The sequence below is a fragment of the Anabas testudineus genome, chromosome 9 (genome assembly GCF_900324465.2).
Source record: "Anabas testudineus chromosome 9, fAnaTes1.2, whole genome shotgun sequence".
NCBI lineage: Eukaryota > Metazoa > Chordata > Actinopteri > Anabantiformes > Anabantidae > Anabas > Anabas testudineus.
In genome coordinates, this window is record NC_046618.1 from 23,391,393 (window position 1) to 23,413,020 (window position 21,628).

General features: G+C 38.1%; 5 protein-coding genes across 10 annotated transcripts in view; 1 reads left to right on the forward strand and 4 right to left on the reverse strand.

The window, feature by feature from the left end:
• LOC113151280 (SH2 domain-containing protein 3C-like) overlaps positions 1 to 21,628 on the forward strand; it is a 55,487-nt gene that overhangs the window by 17,534 nt on the left and 16,325 nt on the right. The window lies entirely within an intron of this gene.
• LOC113151292 (UDP-glucuronosyltransferase 2C1-like) lies at positions 2,301 to 5,126 on the reverse strand. The gene is made up of 2 exons (XM_033326165.1): positions 4,819 to 5,126; positions 2,301 to 4,324 (listed from the first exon to the last, which is right to left on the reverse strand). Exon 2 carries the CDS (start codon positions 4,308 to 4,310, stop codon positions 2,730 to 2,732), a length of 1,581 nt encoding a protein of 526 aa, XP_033182056.1. The 5' UTR covers positions 4,311 to 4,324; positions 4,819 to 5,126; the 3' UTR covers positions 2,301 to 2,729.
• LOC113151282 (UDP-glucuronosyltransferase 2B31-like) lies at positions 6,989 to 10,930 on the reverse strand. 2 transcript variants are annotated; one of them, XM_026344214.1, is made up of 3 exons: positions 10,811 to 10,930; positions 9,919 to 9,996; positions 6,989 to 9,751 (listed from the first exon to the last, which is right to left on the reverse strand). In XM_026344214.1, exons 2-3 carry the CDS (start codon positions 9,941 to 9,943, stop codon positions 8,157 to 8,159), a joined length of 1,620 nt encoding a protein of 539 aa, XP_026199999.1. In that variant the 5' UTR covers positions 9,944 to 9,996; positions 10,811 to 10,930; the 3' UTR covers positions 6,989 to 8,156. The 2 variants fall into 2 exon arrangements, with proteins under 2 accessions (XP_026199999.1, XP_026200000.1); XM_026344215.1 differs by lacking the exon at positions 9,919 to 9,996.
• On the reverse strand, positions 11,192 to 15,075 carry LOC113151286 (UDP-glucuronosyltransferase 2B20-like). Of its 2 annotated transcripts, none has more exons than XM_026344217.1 (2): positions 14,982 to 15,075; positions 11,192 to 13,738 (listed from the first exon to the last, which is right to left on the reverse strand). In XM_026344217.1, exon 2 carries the CDS (start codon positions 13,722 to 13,724, stop codon positions 12,144 to 12,146), a length of 1,581 nt encoding a protein of 526 aa, XP_026200002.1. In that variant the 5' UTR covers positions 13,725 to 13,738; positions 14,982 to 15,075; the 3' UTR covers positions 11,192 to 12,143. The 2 variants fall into 2 exon arrangements, with proteins under 2 accessions (XP_026200002.1, XP_026200003.1); XM_026344218.1 differs by lacking the exon at positions 14,982 to 15,075 and having other exon boundaries at positions 11,193 to 13,273; positions 13,546 to 13,623.
• On the reverse strand, positions 17,437 to 21,151 carry LOC113151285 (UDP-glucuronosyltransferase 2A3-like). 4 transcript variants are annotated; one of them, XM_033326158.1, is made up of 2 exons: positions 21,063 to 21,151; positions 17,437 to 19,445 (listed from the first exon to the last, which is right to left on the reverse strand). In XM_033326158.1, exon 2 carries the CDS (start codon positions 19,429 to 19,431, stop codon positions 17,851 to 17,853), a length of 1,581 nt encoding a protein of 526 aa, XP_033182049.1. In that variant the 5' UTR covers positions 19,432 to 19,445; positions 21,063 to 21,151; the 3' UTR covers positions 17,437 to 17,850. The 4 variants fall into 4 exon arrangements, with proteins under 4 accessions (XP_033182049.1, XP_033182051.1, XP_033182050.1 ...); XM_033326160.1 differs by lacking the exon at positions 21,063 to 21,151 and adding an exon at positions 20,435 to 21,053; XM_033326159.1 differs by lacking the exon at positions 21,063 to 21,151 and adding an exon at positions 20,435 to 21,053 and having other exon boundaries at positions 17,437 to 19,863.

Below are 21,628 nucleotides of genomic sequence, written 5' to 3' on the forward strand. Positions count from 1 at the left end.
GATTGACAGCAAGTGCTGAGGTAACAGGAATAAAGTTCAGAGTATGCAACGTTTGGTTGGTTAGATAAAGGAGAGTGCAATTACAGAGGCTTACATGTTGAACTCTTGAAATTAGATCTTGAAACTTGAATCTTGCTCTTGGCCCTTAGATATTAAATATTGCTCCACTGTGTACCTACAACATGTCTTTATCTCTAGTGAACAGTGATCTTTATATTTACGAGTGCATAAATAAGAGCAAACAGTGACACAGAAATAAAATATAATGTGAAACAGAGAAAATGAAATAAAAACAAAAACATCAAGGCGTTGTGAGTTCATTAAAGGAACTCACAAACGTCAATTTTATTTTAAGAAATTACAGCAAAATCAAGACATAAATCAAAAATATAAGTATATTACAAAAGAAACATGGGAAAAATGCCAGAATGGCTAATGAATTAAATATGGTGAGGTGGAAGATATATGATGTTTTAACATTACATCAACAGAGATACAGAGGTTTTTGTTAATCATGATGAGTGATTGACATAAAATGACAAAAGTGCAAAGACAACTGAATGATTTCATTTGCTAATGCTGAAAAGCACAAATTCTATTTATACTTCCAAGTTTTGTTATGCAGCATGTTCATATTTTAAATTTGTATAACTTTGACAGGATAGATTTTTATGGAGAGCAAAATATTAGGTTTAAGTTAAGTTAAGGTTTGAGTTGATTTATTCCAGAATAATATTCCTGTCTGTTTTAATTCATATTTATGTTCAAAAAAGTTTAATTTTAAAAGTTTAAAAATTTTAATTTTAGTGCAGTTAATAAATGTTTATCCTATTCGGCCCGCAACGTGAATGTGTTTTGGATTTTGGCCCCCTGTGCAATTGAGTTTGACTCCAACAAACCATCAATGAGTGGATTGAAGGGAGCGTATTCAGGGACAGGGACAAACAGGTGAAACAAATCCATAATTATTGAGTCTGGCGTATGGAGGAAGAGAAAGTCCAAGTATGGGCAAACAGGAAGTGGCTGAAGAGGGAGTGAGTCTAGGTGGAACAAACAAAAATACGGAGGAACTGTAACACCTGAGGACAAAGTGAGATTCAGAGTTGCATTTATCTATACAAACATCTTAAGATACCGAGGCAAGAAGTTGTCTTTGTTCACAATTGCAATGTCCAGGACTTTGGCCACAACTCTTGCTTCCATCCTGAAGTTGTCATGCTGGTCAAACATGAGATTCAGATGTAGTACTGAGATAAAATTGATCTGTAGGTGCACATTAATATAGAATAAAGAGAAATTATTCTGAAACAAAGTTGCCATAGCTTTATTTTGCTTTTTAATTTACTTTTTAAATCAAATTTCTTACTCTTGACTTTTAAATATTACATTTAAATTGCTACACACAATGTATCTCTATTTTTAGTGGGAAGTGATATTTATATCTTAATGATTATGAAAACAATACAATATACATATGTGAATAAATTGTATGTAAATAAAATTTAATTATAAACAGATACATTAATTTAAAAAATACATCAAAGTCAAGACATTAATTAACAATGAAAAAGTGTGGTGAGAAGGAAGATACATTTAAGATGGTATTAAGATTGCAGCGATATAGAGATGTAGGCTCTTGTAATCATGATGAGTGTGCTTGTGGTGAAAGTTTAAAGTCACCCACTGGGCAGCCAAACACAAATATGAATCTGATTTTAAAACAAATACATTATGTTTTACATTAGCTGTGAATTTTCTCAGCTCATACTTAGCCTAGTTGTTCCAGATAGAATGTGGAGGTTACTTTGCTGCCGAGCATCCTCGGACTTTGCTTCTAACAAGGACATTTTTACCATTGTTGGCAGCATCAAAGCTGAACTTGAATGAACTGTCTCTATCCACGGTCACACCTTTCAGCACTTTTCTGTTTAAATGCTGCATTTTCAGTTTGTTCTTTTAAATTCCGATTATTTTGAAAAGAATCATTGATCCGACTTATATAGGAACCATCACAGAACCTGCTCAAGCCCTTTAACTGATCACATTTTTTAAGATTTAAAATACTACATGTTACATATCCAAATATATCCACTGCAGCTTTAACCACATAACATAAATATGTTTACATGAATTTTATTTTAATAAATCTTAATTTTGGTTTTATATCTAGATTTTCTGTTTTTGACTTGTGATGTATTTAGTATGTTTCTAAAATAGTTAACTAAATGTTGAAAATCTGTGTTGTCAGTTCAGAAAAGTTAAACTATACAGTATTTACTCAAAGGTGTGGTGTGTACTGTTACCGATTACTGTTCCATGCCTTTTTTTTTGTTTTGTTTGTTTGCACTACCTCACTCCATTAATCATAAGTTTTAAATATTAGAGGGTCTACCTTTTTGAATATTGAATCTCCGTCCTCCACATGTCAGGACATATTTTTAAATGATTTGAAATTTTACAAAATCAAAACTGAATGCAGGACAAAATCAATTTACCACAGATTACCACAGGTTGCATTGTAAAAGAGACTCAGTAACAGACTAACATGGGATACATGCTTATGTTTCTGTAGAATTTATTTAATAGTAAGGACAGTACTTTAGAGAATAAGGAAATAGTCAAAATCCTGCAGTGTTTCAGAATCCTTCAACATTGTCTCTTAACATATTACTTGGCTACTTTCATCGAAAGAAATTGAACAGTATCTTAAAGATGTTGCAGCACATTCATCATTCCTTTTTGACTTTACTTCTACAAAACACCCTCCGACACAAAAACCTTACTACAGTAATAAAAACAGTAAATACTAATAAAACAACTGTGAGCAGAAAGGCCACCACATCAATTGAATAGTACTGGATCTTGGACATCTTGTAAGACTCTGTCCTCAGGTGTGGAGCTCCTTTGTGCCTCATGACAAACTCGATCCAGAACATGGCACGGTCCAGTGGTTTCATGGGCTGATCTCTGTGTAGGTTGGACAGTGTCTTCATCTTGTCCCTGTAGCTGGGTTCATAGAGGACCTCCTTCAGTGCCTCCAGGAAGTTGTCTCTGTTCACAGTTGCAATGTCCAGGACTTTGGCCACACCTCGTGCTTCCATCCTGAAGAAGTTGTCATGCTGGTCAAACATGAGGGGCAGGCCGACCAGGGGGACGCCGTGGTAGATGGCCTCCTGTATTCCATTGGTGCCTCCATGAGCCACAAACACTTTGGTCTTGGGGTGACCCAGGAGGTCGTTTTGTGGTAGCCAGTCCAAGAGTAAGGTGTTGTTGCCGAGGGTGGAGGGTGGTTTGCCTGTGTGTCTCCAGATCACCTTCTGAGGAAGCTGGGCAAAAGCAGCAGCAATGTCCTCAGCAATGTCCTCAGGTAGTTTCGCCACCAGGGTCCCCAGTGTCATAATAATGACACCATGTTCACCAGAACTTTGGACAAAGTCCTCTAGTTCTTTAGACAGGGGCTTGGAGGGCTTGCACTGAAATCCTCCCATGTAGACGACATTTGGCATTGTGGGTCGTGGGAACTCGAAGGTAAAATCGTTCCTCATCAGCCAGATGTCTGCTGACTGAAACAGCTCCATGTAATGTACATCACTGCCAAAGTGACGATGGACAAATGGTTTGTAGGTTGAATCTGTGACATACGAAGTTTGCAAACAAGTGAACAAATAGTAAAGGACATTTTTGACCCTCTGGGAGAAGGTCATCTTGTCAGTCAGCATTGCCCCTGGTATTGGGACATAGGAGAGTGGAGATGGTGCAATTGCCTGATGCCCCTCACCCTGAACAGTCCATCTGACATTGAAGACAAGTGGAAGTCCCAAACGGTGACCCAGCAGCACCCCTCCACCAATCCCAGGATCAGTCATAAAAACATCATATTTGGCATCACGGAGGCTCTGCATCAGTTTGCTATTCTCAAACATTCCTTCCACTGTCTCAAGCAGCTTCTTATTCATCTCATAGAATTGTATCATCACTTCATACTCTACAGATATTTGAGTCCAATATGCAGCACCTTCACGCTGCATGACCATCATTGTGTTTGCAAATGAACCCAAACCTTCCTCATCAAAACCAGCAGAGGAATTTAAGTTGAGGGTCTTGTAGTGTGGGGAATCTGGTTTGATATACCAGCTGTCTGAAGGTCTCAGTACTGTGACTTCATGGCCTCTGGAGTGAAGCTCCTCGATGATGACATTCATGTTGATCCAGTGGCTTCCATCCACAGGGAACACCAAGACTTTCCCTCCATTTATCAAAGTTGAAGAGCAGAATATCACTGCTAATGTGAGAAAGTTCAGTTGGTACATGTCTGAAAGAGATTCTGACAACAGACATAAAGGTGTTAGATCTGATTTTCTTTACAAGTTTAACTTATGAGTCTGACAGATGTGTGTAAACTACATGACTAGTTAGCAAAGGCATATAACTGCAATGTGGTAATTCTAGGGAATAGATTAGACAAGGGCTGTCCAACCTTGATCCCCGAGAGCCACCGTCCTGCTTATTTTCTAACATCCCTGTACCTCTAGTTCTGATTTGTTAAACACACCTGATCCAGTTTCAATCAGGATCCTATTGTATTCCCTGTTATGAGTCTGTGTATCCACACCCAGATTTTCTTTTCACAGTTTATTAGCTAAACATTATGATGACTGGTATAAAGTTACTTTATTCATCAGAGAACATGAAAATAACATGAACACATTTGCACTGAAATATCTGTTTAGTCTTAACATACGACCATTCTTCTCATTATTTTAGCTTCCTCAAACCTTTTCACTAGATTTGATTTTTCTTTTACATTTGATGACTTACCGTTTCTGCCAGAAGATCTAAAGTTTCAGTAACTGCTTGTTACTCTTGCGTCCAGCCTCCGTACCAGCCGACCTCTGACTGACTGTAGTCTAGTTCTGATGGTGTGAGTAGGTCTGAGATTGTCAGTAGGTGCTAAGGTAACAGGAATAAAGTTCAGACTATTCAAAGTTTAGAAGGTCGATTACATAAAGGAGATCACAATTACACAGGCACAGATGGTGAACTCAGATCTTGAACTTTAGATATAGTAGGCAGATAAAATTGATCTGTAGCTGCAGGTTAATATAAAACAAAAGCAAATTAACCTAAAAAAAAACTTTACAATTACCTTACAATTTCTTTAGATAATTTCTTGCTTTTGGCCTTGAAATATTAAATATAATTGCTCCTATACCTACAACATGTGTTTATCTTTAGTGAACAGTGATCTTTATATTTACATGAGTGCATAAATAAGAGCAAACAGTGACACAGAAATAACAGAATGTGAAACAGATACAATTAAAAAAACATCAAGGTGTTGTGAGAAATAACAGAGTTAATTAAAGGATCTTACAAACCTGAATTTTATTAAAAAAACAAATTACAGCAAAAGAGAGACATGAATTAAAAATAAAGAATATAACAAAGGAAACACGCTAAAAATGCCAAAACTGGCAATGACATAAATATGGTGAGATGGACGATATATAATAGTGTTAACACTGCACCAACAGAGATAAGGTTTTTGTTAATCATGATGAGTGATTGTCCTTTTAGTGTGGTGCAAGTTGAAGGTCATCACAGTGTGTAGACAAATAATGTGTTCATGCTACATGAACCTGATAACCTTGTTGTCCGACTTTAAAGTAATTCATATCTATGAGACACATCAATTAGGTAATAAAATAAATACAGTATTTTTTACATCAGCTTAAGTGAAGGCTTTAGTCATGAAATAGTAAAATTATCTCCAACTATAAACAAAACCTTAGGGTACATCCTGGACAGGTCATTAGTTAAATACTTACGTAACTATGATTATCACCTCATGGTTGTATGCCTTTGCTAACTAGGATGCAGTTGACATGCATCTTTGTCCAAACTAATTTTTCCTTCAAGGCAGGCGCAGGGTCAAAAAGTTGACTGGATAGTTACCACTATATGAGGCAACATGTAGGGGGGTACCATCTAGAAGAGATTACGTTTTAAGGCTGTTAAGTTGAAGAAAAGTACTCTGACATTCATGCCCTAATCTCCAGGCAGGATAGAAGACCATACCTCTATGGAAGTGTTATAGAGCTATGGCTCAGTGTCATGTTCAGCTAAATGTCATCAGCATAGCATCGAATAATATTCTGTGTTTGCCAATGTTGTGGCCTAGTAGGAGCATGTAGATGTTATAGAGCAGGGGTGACTAACAACGCGGACCGCGGTCCGGATCCGAACCCAGAAGCTGTCCCATATGGACCCGAAGCTACAGACAAAACCGAACGTTTTGATTCCTAATCTAGCGGGACACCATAATTTTAATCGGCGCAGCTATTTCGATCTTTATGGCCGTTATTTAGTGGGTGCAAGAAAGCATTGGCCAATTGAATTCGAGCTAAGCCATCCCACATGACTTCACTTAGCCAATCGATTCTGTGGATCACAGGCGGTAAATTTAGCGACTCAACAGTAGATGAGAGAAAGTTCGAGGTTGGAAAGGAATTAATAAAGACGGAGAGACAGAGAGAAAGAGAGGAGAGAGAGACAGACGACAGAGAGGAGAGAGACAGACAACAGGAGAGGGGAAAGTTGATAAAAGGACGGTAAGACCGAAAAAGGAAGAGATAAATATAAAAATGTCCAAAAAGAGAAAATTGAACAGCAAAAATAGAGTTTTAATCCAGAATGAACAGACTCCTTTCTGTTCATATTACCACTGGGAGCACTAAACCAGTGTAACTGATATGTTCAGAAACTGTGGCTCTTATTAAAAGTACCAATGTCAAACGGCATTATGAGACAAAACACAAAGGTTTTGAACACACATACTCACTCAAATCTGAAGTGCGATCACAGAAAGTTTCTAGTCTCAGAGCCCAGTATGACCAGTCCACCAGGATCTTGAGCCACATGCTCAGTTCGATGTTACATAACAATAAATTAGTCAAAAAGTTTTTGAATTGTACTGAATTAATTTAATTTGACAGTCAAGTATTGATTAAATGCAGGCTACTTAATAATATATCAAAGTAAACAGTCAGACATTATAATCTTCTGGAACATTGCTGCCAAAAATATTGACCTCTTTAAATTTTAGTTGAATACCCCTGTTATAGAGGGTTGATCTAAGAACCAACACCTGTGACACCCACATATGACAGATATTATATATTTGAAATTGGTCAGTATTATCAAATCGTTCATTCCCTGACAAAGTTCTTGGCTCAGGTCTTTGGTTTTCACCAAATTTAACTGTAAATTAATTACAGATTTCCGAGCCATCTCGCCAAATAACAAAGAAACAGAAAAGAAACATCCCCTCTCACCTGATGGAACGGTCTGACAAAACAGGGACAAATCTGAATCAGAAACATCAAACAAAAAGGTTTATAAAATTAATCAGTCCAAAAACAGGGGACACGGGGAAATAACAAACACTAACAAAGTAACAACTAACAGACACCCAAAACAACACGGTAACGTACAAAGTAAGATCAAAATGACAACACAAAAATACAACGCAGGCAAACAATATCAAAAATCAACTGAAGCCTGCGACAGTAGAAAAAATTCTGTTTCTCAATAAAAAACAGTTAAGACAACTAACTTGTCTGCTTCTGTAAATAATAATTTCAAATCAACCATACAAGTCCTCAACTGACAAATCCCTATGTTTAAAGGTTTTCCGTAAAAACACTGAATTCAAACATTCAACATGATCATTTACAAACCAGGAAGGATCTCTAATCCTGTTTGCGATAATAAATCCTAATAATCCTTAACCAACATTTAACCCATATTATAATTTACTTGATTCTTTGGGTTAATCTGGAATGTGTTTTAGAGTATGGGAGTCAGACTTTTCTGAACTTTTATTGCTGTCATGGGATTGAAACAGTGCCAGTGCTTCAGTCGTGCTATTTAGAGGTTGCTATGGCTTCAGTTGTCCAACATGTGTCAAAGCTTCAAAGCCTCACTGAGGCCTTTTTCAACACAATTGTTAGAAAAGCCTCAAAGTGCTTCATGAGGCTTCATTTTCTCACCACTACTAGATGCAGAACAATTTTAGAAATGTTACAGTTTTTTGTGCAATGGAAATGAAGATCCAGAAAATAAAATTATATGTTAATGATGTTGCACCACATCCATTATTCCGTTTTGGCTTTGCTTCTACAAAACACCCTCCGACACAAAAACTTTACCACAGAAATAAAAACTGTAAATACTAACAAAATGACTGCGAGCAAAAAGGACACCACATCAATGGAGTAATACTGGATCTTGGACATCTTGTAAGACTCTGTCCTCAGGTGTGGAGCTCCTTTGTGCCTCATGACAAACTCGATCCAGAACATGGCACGATCCAGTGGTTTCATGGGCTGATCTCTGTGCAGGTTGGATAGTGTCTTCATCTTGTCGCTATAGCTGGGTTCATAGAGGACCTCCTTAAGTGCCTCCAAGAAGTTGTCTCTGTTCACAGTTGCAATGTCCAGGACTTTGGCCACACCTCGTGCTTCCATCCTGAAGAAGTTGTCATGCTGGTCAAACATGAGGGGCAGGCCGACCAGGGGGACGCCGTGGTAGATGGCCTCCTGTATTCCATTGGTGCCTCCATGAGCCACAAACACTTTGGTCTTGGGGTGACCCAGGAGGTCGTTTTGTGGTAGCCAGTCCAAGAGTAAGGTGTTGTTGCCGAGGGTGGATGGTCGTTTGCCTGTGTGTCTCCAGATCACCTTCTGAGGAAGCTGGGCAAAAGCAGCAGCGATGTCCTCAGCAATGTCCTCAGGGAGTTTCGCCACCAGTGTTCCCAGTGTCATAACAATGACACCATGTTCACCAGAACTCTGGACAAAGTCCTCTAGTTCTTTAGACAGGGGCTTGGAGGGTTTGCACTGAAATCCTCCCATGTAGACAACATTTGGCATTGTGGGTCGTGGGAACTCGAAAGTAAAATCGTTCCTCATCAGCCAGATGTCTGCTGACTGAAACAGCTCCATGTAATGTACATCACGGCCAAAGTGACGATGGACAAATGGTTTGTAGGTTGAGTCTGTCATCCACTGAATATACAAAGATGTGAATAAGTAGTAAAGGAAATTTTTCACCCTCTGGGTGAAGGTCATCTTGTCAGTCAGCATCGCCCCTGGTATTGGGACATAGGAGAGTGGAGATGGTGCAATAGCCTGATGCCCCTCTCCCTGAACAGTCCACCTCACATTGAAGACAAGTGGAAGACCCAAACGATAACCTAGCAGCACCCCTCCACCGTATGCAGGATCTGTCAGAAGTAAATCATATTTGGCATCACGGAGGCTCTGCATCAGTTTGCTATTCTCAAACATCCCCTCCACTGTCTGAAGCAGCTTCTTGTTGATCTCATAGACCTGTAGCATCAGTTCATACTCCATTGATATACGAAACCAAAGCGAAGCACCTTCCCGTCGCGTGGTCAGAAGTGTGGTTACAAGTGACCCAAAGCCTTCCTTATCAATGCCGCCAGAGGATTTTAAGTTGAGGGTCTTGTAGTAAAAGGAATCTGGTTTGATGTACCAGCTGTCTGAAGGCCGCAGCACTGTGACTTCATGGTTTCTGGAGTGAAGCTCCTTGATGAGGATTTTCATGTTGATCCAGTGGCTTCCATCCACAGGGAACACCAAGACTTTTCCTCCATTTATCAAAGTTGAAGAGCAGAGCAGCACTGCTAATGTGACCCAGTTCAGTTGGTACATGTCTGAAAGAGATTCTGACAACAGATATAAAGGTCATATAGGTATTAAATCTGCTTTTCTCTAGTGGCTTAATATGAAGCGCTTTACCAGATTACATATATTTAGGGAAGTGCTAATGTACATTCTTTATCACAAAGGATTGACTATGATCAAAGACTTGCAAAACTCTCAGCTCACTGACCTACTGGAAGCAACCAGTTGCTCATGTAGCCTCTTCCCGTTCTCACTTGTCGCTGTGGGAGGTGCCAGTGCTTGTAAGCTTGGTTATTAGAAAATGGTGTGTACATCAGCAATTGTCACTGTTTCCTGCATTTTCTGTGACATTTTATCAAGCAACATTTTATTTTTAGTCGTATCTATTATTATGTACTGTACTTGAATTATGGGAAAGTTAATCAAAGATCTACTCCCTTACAGACATGTAGATGCTGCAGGTTAACTATGAACAGTCCTGAACATTATAAGCCTTTATTTGCTTTTAACATATAATTCTAATATGGTTTACAACTGTTAGTAGCAGTAGAGATGTCTGTGTAATAGATTTATATTTGTGGTCTTTCTTTACAAGTAAAGAAACATTCTCATTCTATCTAACCTTTGCTGTATTTCTACGGCACATTTGTGTAAACAGGAAGTGTTACACAAATAGCTGATCTAATCGGTCTCAAAAATGTCCCACACTTGCATTTTTTTGTACACAACGTCTTGACTGCTGTATCTTGTTATGTTTCCTCTTGTCATGGGTATGTGTGTCCACATCTTTAAACTTAGATTTTCTTTTCACAGTTTTCAAACCCAACATTATAAAGACCATAATGCTGAATAAGCAAAGGTTGCTTAGTTCACTGGAGAATGTCTTGTTGGGCTTGTCAATAGAAAACATGTGGAAATTCCTAACTTGTTCTGTGAGAGTAACGATTCCTGGTTCTGCATTACTGAACAGTCCAATGTGAAGACGTTAACATCTGCACTGAATTATCAATTTGATTACAACATACTACCATTGTTTTCACTAATTCAGTTTCTTAAACTTCCTCATTGGCCTTGATCTTTTTAAATAATTGATCACTTACTGTCAGTCAGTAGGTTCTCAGCTTTCAGTAATCGCTTGTTATTTGTGTGTCCAGCCTCTGCCCCAGCAGACTACTGACTGACTGCTCTGGCACTGGTGTTGAGAGCAGGTCTGAACAGGCACTGAGGTAACAGGGGTTAAGTTCAGAGTGAGCTAAGTTGCAGCAGCGGGTTGGTTTCGCAAGAAAACACAATCAGAGAGAGTAACACAAAACTCAGAGCTTAAACTTCAGATGTAGAACTGAGGTAAAATTGATCTGTTGTAGCTGGTTTATATAGAACAAAGGGAAAAGACCCTGAAACAAAGTTGACATATCTTTATTTTGCTTTTTAATTTATTTTTTAAATGTTCAGTCTTGGCTTTTAAATATGAAATGAAATGAAATTAGAGGTAGTCATTAGGTAGTGAATAAAAACAACAAACAAAGAAAAAAAAAAACATCTAACAAAGAAAATAGGTTAAAAAGGCAAAAATGTCTTCATGCCACAGTAATATGAACCTGACTTGTTCTTCTATGGGACATATTAAGTACTTATTTAAACAAATACTTTATGTTTTACATTACCTGAAGTTAAGTTTGTCAGCTCATACACAGCCGTAGAATGTGAAGGTTACATTGCACAGTGCAACACACGCTGCTGTCGAGCATCGTCAGATTTTGCTTCTAACAAGGACATTTTCGCCATGATTCGCAGCGGATCTTACTTGGCCTGTGTTTGCCCATAGTAACATCTTTCAGTGCTCCTTTGTTTAAATGCTGCATTTTCAGTTTAAAAGTTTAGTTCTGTTAAATTCTGACTTTAATTTTAATCATTTATCCGACTCATATATACAAAGCATCAGAGGCCTTTTCTCAATTCAGAAAGGTTCAACCCCAGAATAGGTCTACAGTATTTACTGAAACATATGTTACCAATCATATGTTACTGATAACTGTTTCATGTTTTGTTTGTTTGTTTGTTTGTTTGTTTGCACTGTCTCTCGCCAAACATCACAAGTTTTATGTATATATCATATAAGAGGGTCAACTTTCATCCTCCACATATTAGGACTTAAACAGCATTTAAAATAAAAACATTAAAAACCAAATGCAGCACTAAATCAATTTACCACAGGTGTATAAAGGGTAAAGTTTTAATTATTGTCTAGACTTAGTAACAGACTAACATTGGATGGGTACTATTGTTTCTGTACAATTAATATAATAGAAAGGAAAGTATTTTAGAGATTAAAAAAATAGATCAATCAACTTTGTCTATTAACATATTACTTGGCTCAGGTTAATTTTTTTTAACCAAAATAAGAAGTACCTTAAAGATGTGGCAGCACATTCTTCATTCCTTTTTGGCTTTGCTTCTGCAAAACAACCTCCGAAACAAAAACCTTACTACAGTAATAAAAACAGCAAATACCAATAAAACAACTGTGAGCAGAAAGGCCACCACATCAATTGAGTAGTACTGGATCATGGACATCTTGTAAGACTCTGTCCTCAGGTGTGGAGCTCCTTTGTGCCTCATGACAAACTCGATCCAGAACATGGCACGGTCCATTGGTTTCATGGGTTGATCTCTGTGCAGGTTGGATAGTGTCTTCATCTTGTCCCTGTAGCTGGGTTCATAGAGGACCTCCTTCAGTGCCTCCAGGAAGTTGTCTCTGTTCACAGTTGCAATGTCCAGGACTTTGGCCACACCTCGTGCTTCCATCCTGAAGAAGTTGTCATGCTGGTCAAACATGAGGGGCAGGCCGACCAGGGGGACGCCGTGGTAGATGGCCTCCTGTATTCCATTGGTGCCTCCATGAGCCACAAACACTTTGGTCTTGGGGTGACCCAGGAGGTCGTTTTGTGGCAGCCAGTCCAAGAGTAAGGTGTTGTTGCCGAGGGTGGATGGTCGTTTGCCTGTGTGTCTCCAGATCACCTTCTGAGGAAGCTGGGCAAAAGCAGCGGCAATGTCCTCAGCAATGTCCTCAGGGAGATTCTTCACCAGCGATCCCAGTGTCATAATAATGACACCATGTTCACCAGAACTTTGGACAAAGTCCTCTAGTTCTTTAGACAGGGGCTTGGAGTGTTTGCACTGAAATCCTGCCATGTAGACGACATTTGGCATTGTGGGTCGTGGGAACTCGAAGGTAAAATCGTTTCTCATCAGCCAGATGTCTGCTGACTGAAACAGCTCCATGTAATGTACATCAGTGCCAAAGTGACGATGGACAAATGGTTGGTAGGTTGGATATATTAAACATTGAACACAAAACCACATGAATAAATAGTAGGCAACATTTTTGACCCTCTGGGTGAAGGTCATCTTGTCAGACAGCATCGCCCCTGGTATTGGAACATAGGAAAGTGGGGAAGGTGCAATTGCTTCATGCCCATCGCTCTGAATGGTCCACCTCACATTGAAGACAAGAGGAAGACCCATTTGGCGACACAGAAGCACCCCTCCAGCGTTCGCAGGATCTGTCAAAAATAAATCGTATTTGGCATCACTGAGGCTCTGCATCAGTTTCGCGTTCTCAAAGATCCCCTCCATTGTCTGAAGCAGCTTCTTATTCATCTCAGAGACCTGTATCATCAGTTCATAGTTCAAAGATATTTGAGTCCAAATTGAAGCACCTTCCCGCTGCATGATTATCGTTTTGATAACAAATGACCCAAGGCCTTTCTCATCATAACCAACAGGGGAATTTATATTGATGGTCTTGTAGTGAGGAGAATCCTCTTTAATGTACCATGTGTCTGATGGTCTCAGTACTGTGACTTCATGTCCCCTGGAGTGAAGCTCCTCAATGATGACTTTCATGTTGACCCAGTGGCTTCCATCCACAGGGAACACCAAGATTTTCCCTCCTTTTATAAAAGTAGAAGAGCAGAATAGCATCGCTAAGGTGACCAAGGTCAGTCCGTACATGTCTGAAAGAGATTCTGACAACAGACATAAAGAATGTTAGATCTGCATTTGTCTCTGAGGCCACACAATTTTGAGTTCATCACAAGCACTTCGCGTTTTATACAGTGCTTATAAAAAGTATTCACCCTTTGGATGTTTTATTCTTTTATTGAATACTTTTTATAGGCACTGTAAAAATCCCAGCAATCCCTCTTGAGCAGTAATCGGCGAACAACGGCCTTTATAGAAAAAAAACACCAGCAGGCTCAGGGTGGGCGGCCATCTGCCTTGACTGGTTGGGGTGAGTTGTAAGAGGAGAAACAAAACAACAACAACAAGCAGCAAAACCTGGGCAATTTGGTAGGGCCAGTAACTACACTCTGTGTGTATGCAGCTTAGGATACCTGCAGATATTTGAATAGCCAACAGCAAATTTTTACCTTTCTTTGCATAAAGTTAAAATGTTTAGACTTTTGACCCTTCCTTTTTTGTTTCCATTAGCAAAATAATTTGTAAGTGTCCCATACAAATGAATTGGATTGAATTTTGCACCATGTTGTACTGCATTCAGTGGATGTCCACATATACAGTTTTCTTAGTATAGTACTACATAGTGTGGGAGCTGCTAACTGTCAGGAGGTTAACAAAAGCTCTTTGCATTTTGGAGATCTGTCCTCTCTGAGATTATACACCTTTGTCCTTATGTATGTGTGTCACTCAGTCAGTATTGAAAAAGATTATAGATAAAGATTATCTGTAATAAAAATGTAATACATTAACTTTAATATCCTGTCTGTATAAGGAAATCTTATCAGTATATTTGACTCTAGCTGTATTTCTACACCACATTTGTGGAAAAGGAAACATTACACAAGTTTCTAAACTGACCAGTTCCCAGTTTCCTATTTTTCTTTGTACAGACGGTCTTGACGGTATCCTATTATGTGTCCGGCCGCGTAGTACTGTGTATCCACACCTCTAAACTTAGATTTTGTTCTCACAGTTCCTGAGCCATATTGGTGAATGAGAAAAAGTTGGAGTACCTCAGTTTATTGGAGACATCATACGAAAACATATTGAAATTCCAAACTTGTTCTATGAGACTCTAAAGAAGGAGCCCAATTTCCTGGTTCTGAATTTCTAAACAGTCCAACATGAAGAAAACACAAACACATCTGCACTGAATTATCTGTTTAATTTTGACATGTTAATATTTTTCTATTTAAGGTTATAAAACGTCTTCACTAGTCTTGATGTTTTATAAATTGGATCACTCACCGTCTCTGTCTGTAGGTCTTAAGTTTTAATAATAGTTTGTTATTTTCACTTCCTGCCTCCCTCTCAGCAGACCGCCTAATGACTGCTCTAGTTCTGGTAGTGAGAGCAGGTCTGAACAGGCGTTGAGGTAACAGGGCTAAAGTTCAGTGTGCAGAGTTTATAACAGCAGGTTGGTTTTACAAAGGAGAGCACAATCAGAAAGATAAACACATGATGAACTCAAAGCTTGAACCTTAGATGTAGTACTGAGAAAAAAGTGATTTGTTAATGGGGGTCAATGTAAAACAAAGATAAATTAATGTATAAAGAATTTGATAGAAATTTAGTTTTTTTATTGACTTTTTAAAATTACATCTTGTTATTTTTCTGTTTTTTAAATATTTATTTAAATTGCTCCATCTACAAAACAGACGTAGAAATCAAATATATTATTTTAAAAAAAACCTTATAAAGTTAAATAGGTTGTGACAAAAACAGGATAACTAAAAGAACTAACAAACCTTGATTTGATGAAATACAATAAACATCACAGCAATATCTAGACATAACTTAATTAATGAGAAATATAAAAAAGCAAACAGGTCAGAAAGTCAAAAATGGCAGAGAAATAATGAGAAAAAGGGGAGAAGAAACATGATGATTGTCTTGACCACAGGTGGGCTGAGTAAAATAAAATAAAAATACAAGTAAGAGTAGCTGAACTTTAAAATAATATTACTCAAGTAGAGGTAAAAAGTAGTCATCCAAAATATTACTCAAGTAAGAGTAAAAAAGTATTTGGTGAAAAGACTACTCAAGTTCTGAGTAACTGTTTCATCGTAATGTCCGATTTATTTAAATATTTTCTTAAAAACTATGTAAACACTGCAGCCATTTAAAATGATAATGCAGACTTTCCAAATAATAAAATAAAATGACCAAAATAAATAAATATTAGCTCTGTGTCTAGATGAAGTCTGATGAATTCAAGGCCTGTGGAAAGATAAATGGTTTTTAAGAGAATGTAGGTCTGTGCATTATTCTGCATTATGCTACAGAATGGAAACTGTCCGATATAGGATATGAACTTAATTAACGATATAATAAACAAATTGTACTATACAGGACACAGTGATGCCACCACATGTCTGTATTTACAAATATTTAACAAATTTAAGAAACTTATATTTTTAGCCTCTAGCTAACTTGGTAATTAAACATGCTAACATTACAACACTAAATGAAACAGCTAAACGTACTGCGACATGTTTCCTCAGATTAGACGTAGAGTGTTTATACTCTGAAATGTCTTTGTCTGTTTTGACAGAGAAGACACAGCATGACGAAGCTGTTCAAACATGTTTTTAACATGAGGCCAGGTTTGTTCATCCTCTTCAGTTGTAGAGAGCTCCGCCATCTTTGATCTTATAGGACTGACGACTTTTTTCCCGCTATGTCGAATGTTAACGGAGTAAGAGAAAAGTTTCTTCTACACAGAAATACTAAAGTAAAGGTAAAAGTATGGTGCAGTAAAACTACTCATAGAAGTACTTTTTTTTTTTTTATATTTACTCAAGTACATGTAAAGGAGTAAATGTAACGTGTTAATTCCCACCTCTGATCCTAACATTGCCCCAACAAGGAGACTCTGTTAATCAGTATAAATAATTGCAGGGCTTTAAGTTTAATGTCATCATGTGTGTAACCAAATAATGTTCATGCCACACAAACATGAACCTGATTTGAAAACTGGTAAAATGTACTTTTATGAGATAAATTCCACAATATATTTCACATCAGTTGAAGTGAAGTTTCTTAACATGACATAGATGGTCTCCTTTAAAATGATCACATCTTACATCTCGTCTGTTAGCCAGAAGAACCTTATTAATATTTACATACAATTACCCACTGCAACTTTAACCACATAAAATTGTATTTCGATGAATCCTCCAGTGTAGGTTGCATCTAAAATTTAATGATGTATTAGGTACATTAATGAAATAGACTTGTTAAATGTTACCCTCATCTGACTTTGAAGATTCATGTTGTAATCAGTCCAGATTTTAACATCAGTGGTCAATAGGTAAAGTATACTTAAGACAGCAGTAATACTGTATAATGTTGTTTATACCTGCTTCATGCTCTTTTTGCACTTATCACTATGAATAACACATCCTCCACATGTGATGACTATTAAAAATAAAGCCAGAATACAGCACCGACTTAAATTAAACCTTTCTAAGATGTTCAAATATGAGACACTACTGTGCATGCCCAAAAAGCAACACAGTACGGTACTATAACGATAAACACAGCTGATGCTGTGTAGATTGTTTATGAGATTTTACTATAGGTAAAATACTGTCAGTAGAAAAAAACATTAGCCAACTAATTTACTGTAGATGGACAAATCAAAATAAGTCAGTTGTGTGTTTCCAGTGCATGTTTAGTTCTGAATTCACCAGGACCAGCATTGACAACACTGTTTTATTAGAGACTGACATCGGTAGGTTATTGGAAAAGGATTTTTTTTCTGAAACATTTACTTTAATACACTGTATTTCATGTCTATACTTAATAACAAACACTCATTAAATGCATGCTTGTTTTCAGAGAATGTATTTCAAAGTGAGTGTAGCATATTATAATACTAAAGACATAATCCAAATCCCACAGTGTTAAAAAAAACATTCAGCATTTTCTGACAGCATATTACTTGTGTGTCCATGATTTTTACGATACCCTGCTAACAAAAAAATAGACAATCTGGGGTCTTCAGATAATATGAGATTTAAAGTTGTTTTTAGGTACACAGACAAAAATATTAAGATACCAGTGCAAGACTATTTTTAATCTTATACTGTTATAAAATATTGCAGCATATTCATCATTCCTTTTTGACTTTACTTCTACAAAACACCCTCCGACACAAAAACCTTACTACAAAAATAAAAACAGCAAATACTAATAAAACAACTGTGAGCAGAAAGGCCACTACATCTATGGAGTAGTACTGGATCATGGACATCTTGTAAGACTCTGTCCTCAGGTGTGGAGCTCCTTTGTGCCTCATGACAAACTCGATCCAGAACATGGCACGGTCCATTGGTTTCATGGGCTGATCTCTGTGCAGGTTGGATAGTGTCTTCATCTTGTCCCTGTAGCTGGGTTCATAGAGGACCTCCTTCAGTGCCTCCAGGAAGTTGTCTCTGTTCACAGTTGCAATGTCCAGGACTTTGGCCACACCTCGTGCTTCCATCCTGAAGAAGTTGTCATGCTGGTCAAACATGAGGGGCAGGCCGACCAGGGGGACGCCGTGGTAGATGGCCTCCTGTATTCCATTGGTGCCTCCATGAGCCACAAACACTTTGGTCTTGGGGTGACCCAGGAGGTCGGTTTGTGGTAGCCAGTCCAAGAGTAAGGTGTTGTTGCCGAGAGTGGATGGTCGTTTACCTGTGTGTCTCCAGATCACCTTCTGAGGAAGCTGTGCAAATGCGGCAGCAATCTCCTCAGCAATGTCCTCAGGGAGCTTCTTCACCAGTGTTCCCAGTGTCATAATAATGACACCATGTTCACCAGAACTCTGGACAAAGTCCTCTAGTTCTTTAGACAGGGGCTTGGAGGGTTTGCACTGAAATCCTGCCATGTAGATGACATTTGGCATTGTGGGTCGTGGGAACTCGAAGGTAAAATCGTTTCTCATCAGCCAGATGTCTGCTGACTGAAACAGCTCCATGTAATGTACATCACTGCCAAAGTGACGATGGACAAATGGTTGGTAGGTTGGATATATTAAACATTGAACATAAAACCACATTAATAGATAGTAGGCAACATTTTTGACCCTCTGGGTGAAGGTCATCTTGTCAGACAGCATCGCCCCTGGTATTGGAACATAGGAAAGTGGGGAAGGTGCAATTGCTTCATGCCCATCGCTCTGAATGGTCCACCTCACATTGAAGACAAGAGGAAGACCCATTTGGCGACACAGAAGCACCCCTCCAGCATTCGCAGGATCTGTCAAAAATAAATCGTATTTGGCATCACTGAGGCTCTGCATCAGTTTTGCGTTCTCAAAGATCCCCTCCACTGTCTGAAGCAGCTTCGTATTCATCTCAGAGACCTGTATCATCAGTTCATAGTTCAAAGATATTTGAGTCCAAATTGAAGCACCCTCCCGCTGCATGATTATTGTTTTGATAACAAATGACCCAAGGCCTTTCTCATCATAACCAACAGGGGAATTTATATTGATGGTCTTGTAGTGAGGAGAATCCTCTTTAATGTACCAGGTGTCTGATGGTCTCAGTACTGTGATTTCATGTCCCCTGGAGTGAAGCTCCTCAATGATGACTTTCATGTTGACCCAGTGGCTTCCATCCACAGGGAACACCAAGATTTTCCCTCCTTTTATAAAAGTAGAAGAGCAGAATAGCACCGCTAAGGTGACCAAGGTCAGTCCGTACATGTCTGAAAGAGATTCTGACAACAGACATAAAGAATGTTAGATCTGCATTTGTCTCTGAGGCCACACAATTTTGAGTTATAGATGTGTTGGTTTTTTAAGCTAAACAGCTGAAAGAAATCCCAACAGTTTGAAGCTCTAGAACTACATTCAGCTAAATTCTGTGATGTTAAATATGAATTATTTTGAATTTACAAATTTTTTAAGCACCAAATCAAATCAAAAGTAAAACCAAACAAAATATAACTGTACACAGAGTTTTATTCAGTGCTTATAAAAAGTATTCACCCTTGGGCTGTTTTATCACTTTATTGAATACTTTTTATAGGCACTGTAAAAAACCCAGCAATCCCTCTTGAGCAGCAATAGGCGAACAACTTCCTTTAGAGGAGAAAACTCATCAGCAGGCTCAGGGTGGGTGGCCATCTGCCTTTACTGGTTGGGATGATATGAAAGAGGAGAAACAAAAGAACAATAGGCAACGTACAGCAACAACAAGCAGCAATAACCCTGGGCAAGGTGGTAATGTTTAAACCTTTGACCCTTCCTGTTTTGTTTTCATTAGCAAAACAATTTGTAAGTGCCCCATACAAAATGAGTAGGGATGCATTTTGCACCATGTTGTACTGCATTCAGTCTATGTCCACGTATTCAGTTTTTTAAATATAGAACTACATAGTGTGGGAGCTGCTAACTCTTCTTTATCTCTGAGATTTTACACATTTACATTTTTAGCGTACTCTGGTGCGGTCCTCTTGGTGAGAACGAGTACCGAACCAAAACGGGACCAAACGCTATGAATCGCATGATTTAAAGACTTTAGTTAGTGTGTAGATTTTCCTCTTCTTTGTTTATCCACCAAAAACATGTTGATTAATGGAGGACAAACGTGGAGACGTGAGGAGGTGAAGTGTCTCACAGACACCAGATGTGATGTAACGTAACAAACAATAATCAACATGAAGACCGAGCCACGCTAACATTCCTAGTGGAATCATCTTCCTACCGTCACACACGTGCTTTAATCCACAACACTTCACCTTCTTCCTGTTTACCTTTCTGTTCCCGCGTCAGACACAATCTGACCAATTAGCGACGAGGACGTTCTCGCGTTGTTTGGAGTGACGTGTTTAGGTGCGGTTGGATTTTTCTGTGTGTGAAACGACACCGAGGAGAAACTGCTCCAAGTTTACAAACTCATCAGCTGATTTGGAACAAATCACAAGTAATGAGTGAAAAGGTGCATTAGAAACTGCATTTCTATGCCACATTTCTGTGACAGGAAACATTACACTAGTTTCTAAACTGATCAGTTTCCAAAATGTCCTATTTTTTTATGCAGAACCTGTTGTTATGTTAAAGTCAATTATGGTGAATGAGGAAAGTTTGGAGTTACTTATAGTAAACATATTGAAAATCCTAACTTGTTCTGTGAGTCTTTAAAGCACAAGCCACATTTCCTGGTTCCTTCTTTTTCTAAACAGTCCAACATGAAGAAAACACAAACACATCCACACTGAATTATCTATTATTCTATCTTATTATTTAATTTGGACATATTACCGTTCTTCTTACTATTTAAGGTTATAAAATGTCTTCACTAGTCTTGATGTTTTATAAATTGGATCACTCACCGTCTCTGTCTGTAGGTTTCAAGTTTTATTAACAGTTTGTTAGTTTCACTTCCAGCCTCCTTCCCAGCAGACCGCCTGAATGACTGTTTTAGTTCTGGTAGTGAGAGCAGGTCTGAACAGGCGCTGAGGTCACAGGGCTGAATTTCAGTGTGCAGAGGTTGTTAGAATTACTTTTTATAATGAAATATCTTTTTATTTGTTTGTTTTTTTATATTTATTTAAATTGCTCCATCTACAAAACAGATGTAGAAATAAAATACATTATTTATGAAACCCCTTATAAAATTTAATAGGTTGTGACATTAACAGGATAAAAAAATAACTAACAAACCTTTATTTGATGAAATACAAAAAACATTACAGGAATATCTAGACTTTCTTTAATTAATGAGGAATATAAAAAAGCAAACAGGTCAGAAGGGCAAAAATAGCAGAGAAATAATCAGAAAAAGGGGAGAAGGAACATGATGATGGTCTTAACACTGCACCAACAAGGAGACGCTGTTAATCACATCACTTCACATGACATACATTTGTCTCTTTTAAAATGATAATCTCTTTCATCT

What these genes read in the sequence shown, in the direction of transcription:
- LOC113151286 (XM_026344217.1), bottom strand. Translation starts at nt 13,724, where the DNA reads ATGTACGGACTGACCTTGGTCACCTTAGCGATGCTATTCTGCTCTTCT.
- LOC113151282 (XM_026344214.1), bottom strand. Translation starts at nt 9,943, where the DNA reads ATGAGCAACTGGTTGCTTCCAGTAG. An exon ending in CAACTGGTTGCTTCCAGTAG is followed by an intron (nt 9,752 to 9,918) that starts GTCAGTGAGCTG and finishes ATCTGTTGTCAG; the next exon opens with AATCTCTTTCAGACATGTAC.
- LOC113151292 (XM_033326165.1), bottom strand. Translation starts at nt 4,310, where the DNA reads ATGTACCAACTGAACTTTCTCACATTAGCAGTGATATTCTGCTCTTCA.
- LOC113151285 (XM_033326158.1), bottom strand. Translation starts at nt 19,431, where the DNA reads ATGTACGGACTGACCTTGGTCACCTTAGCGGTGCTATTCTGCTCTTCT.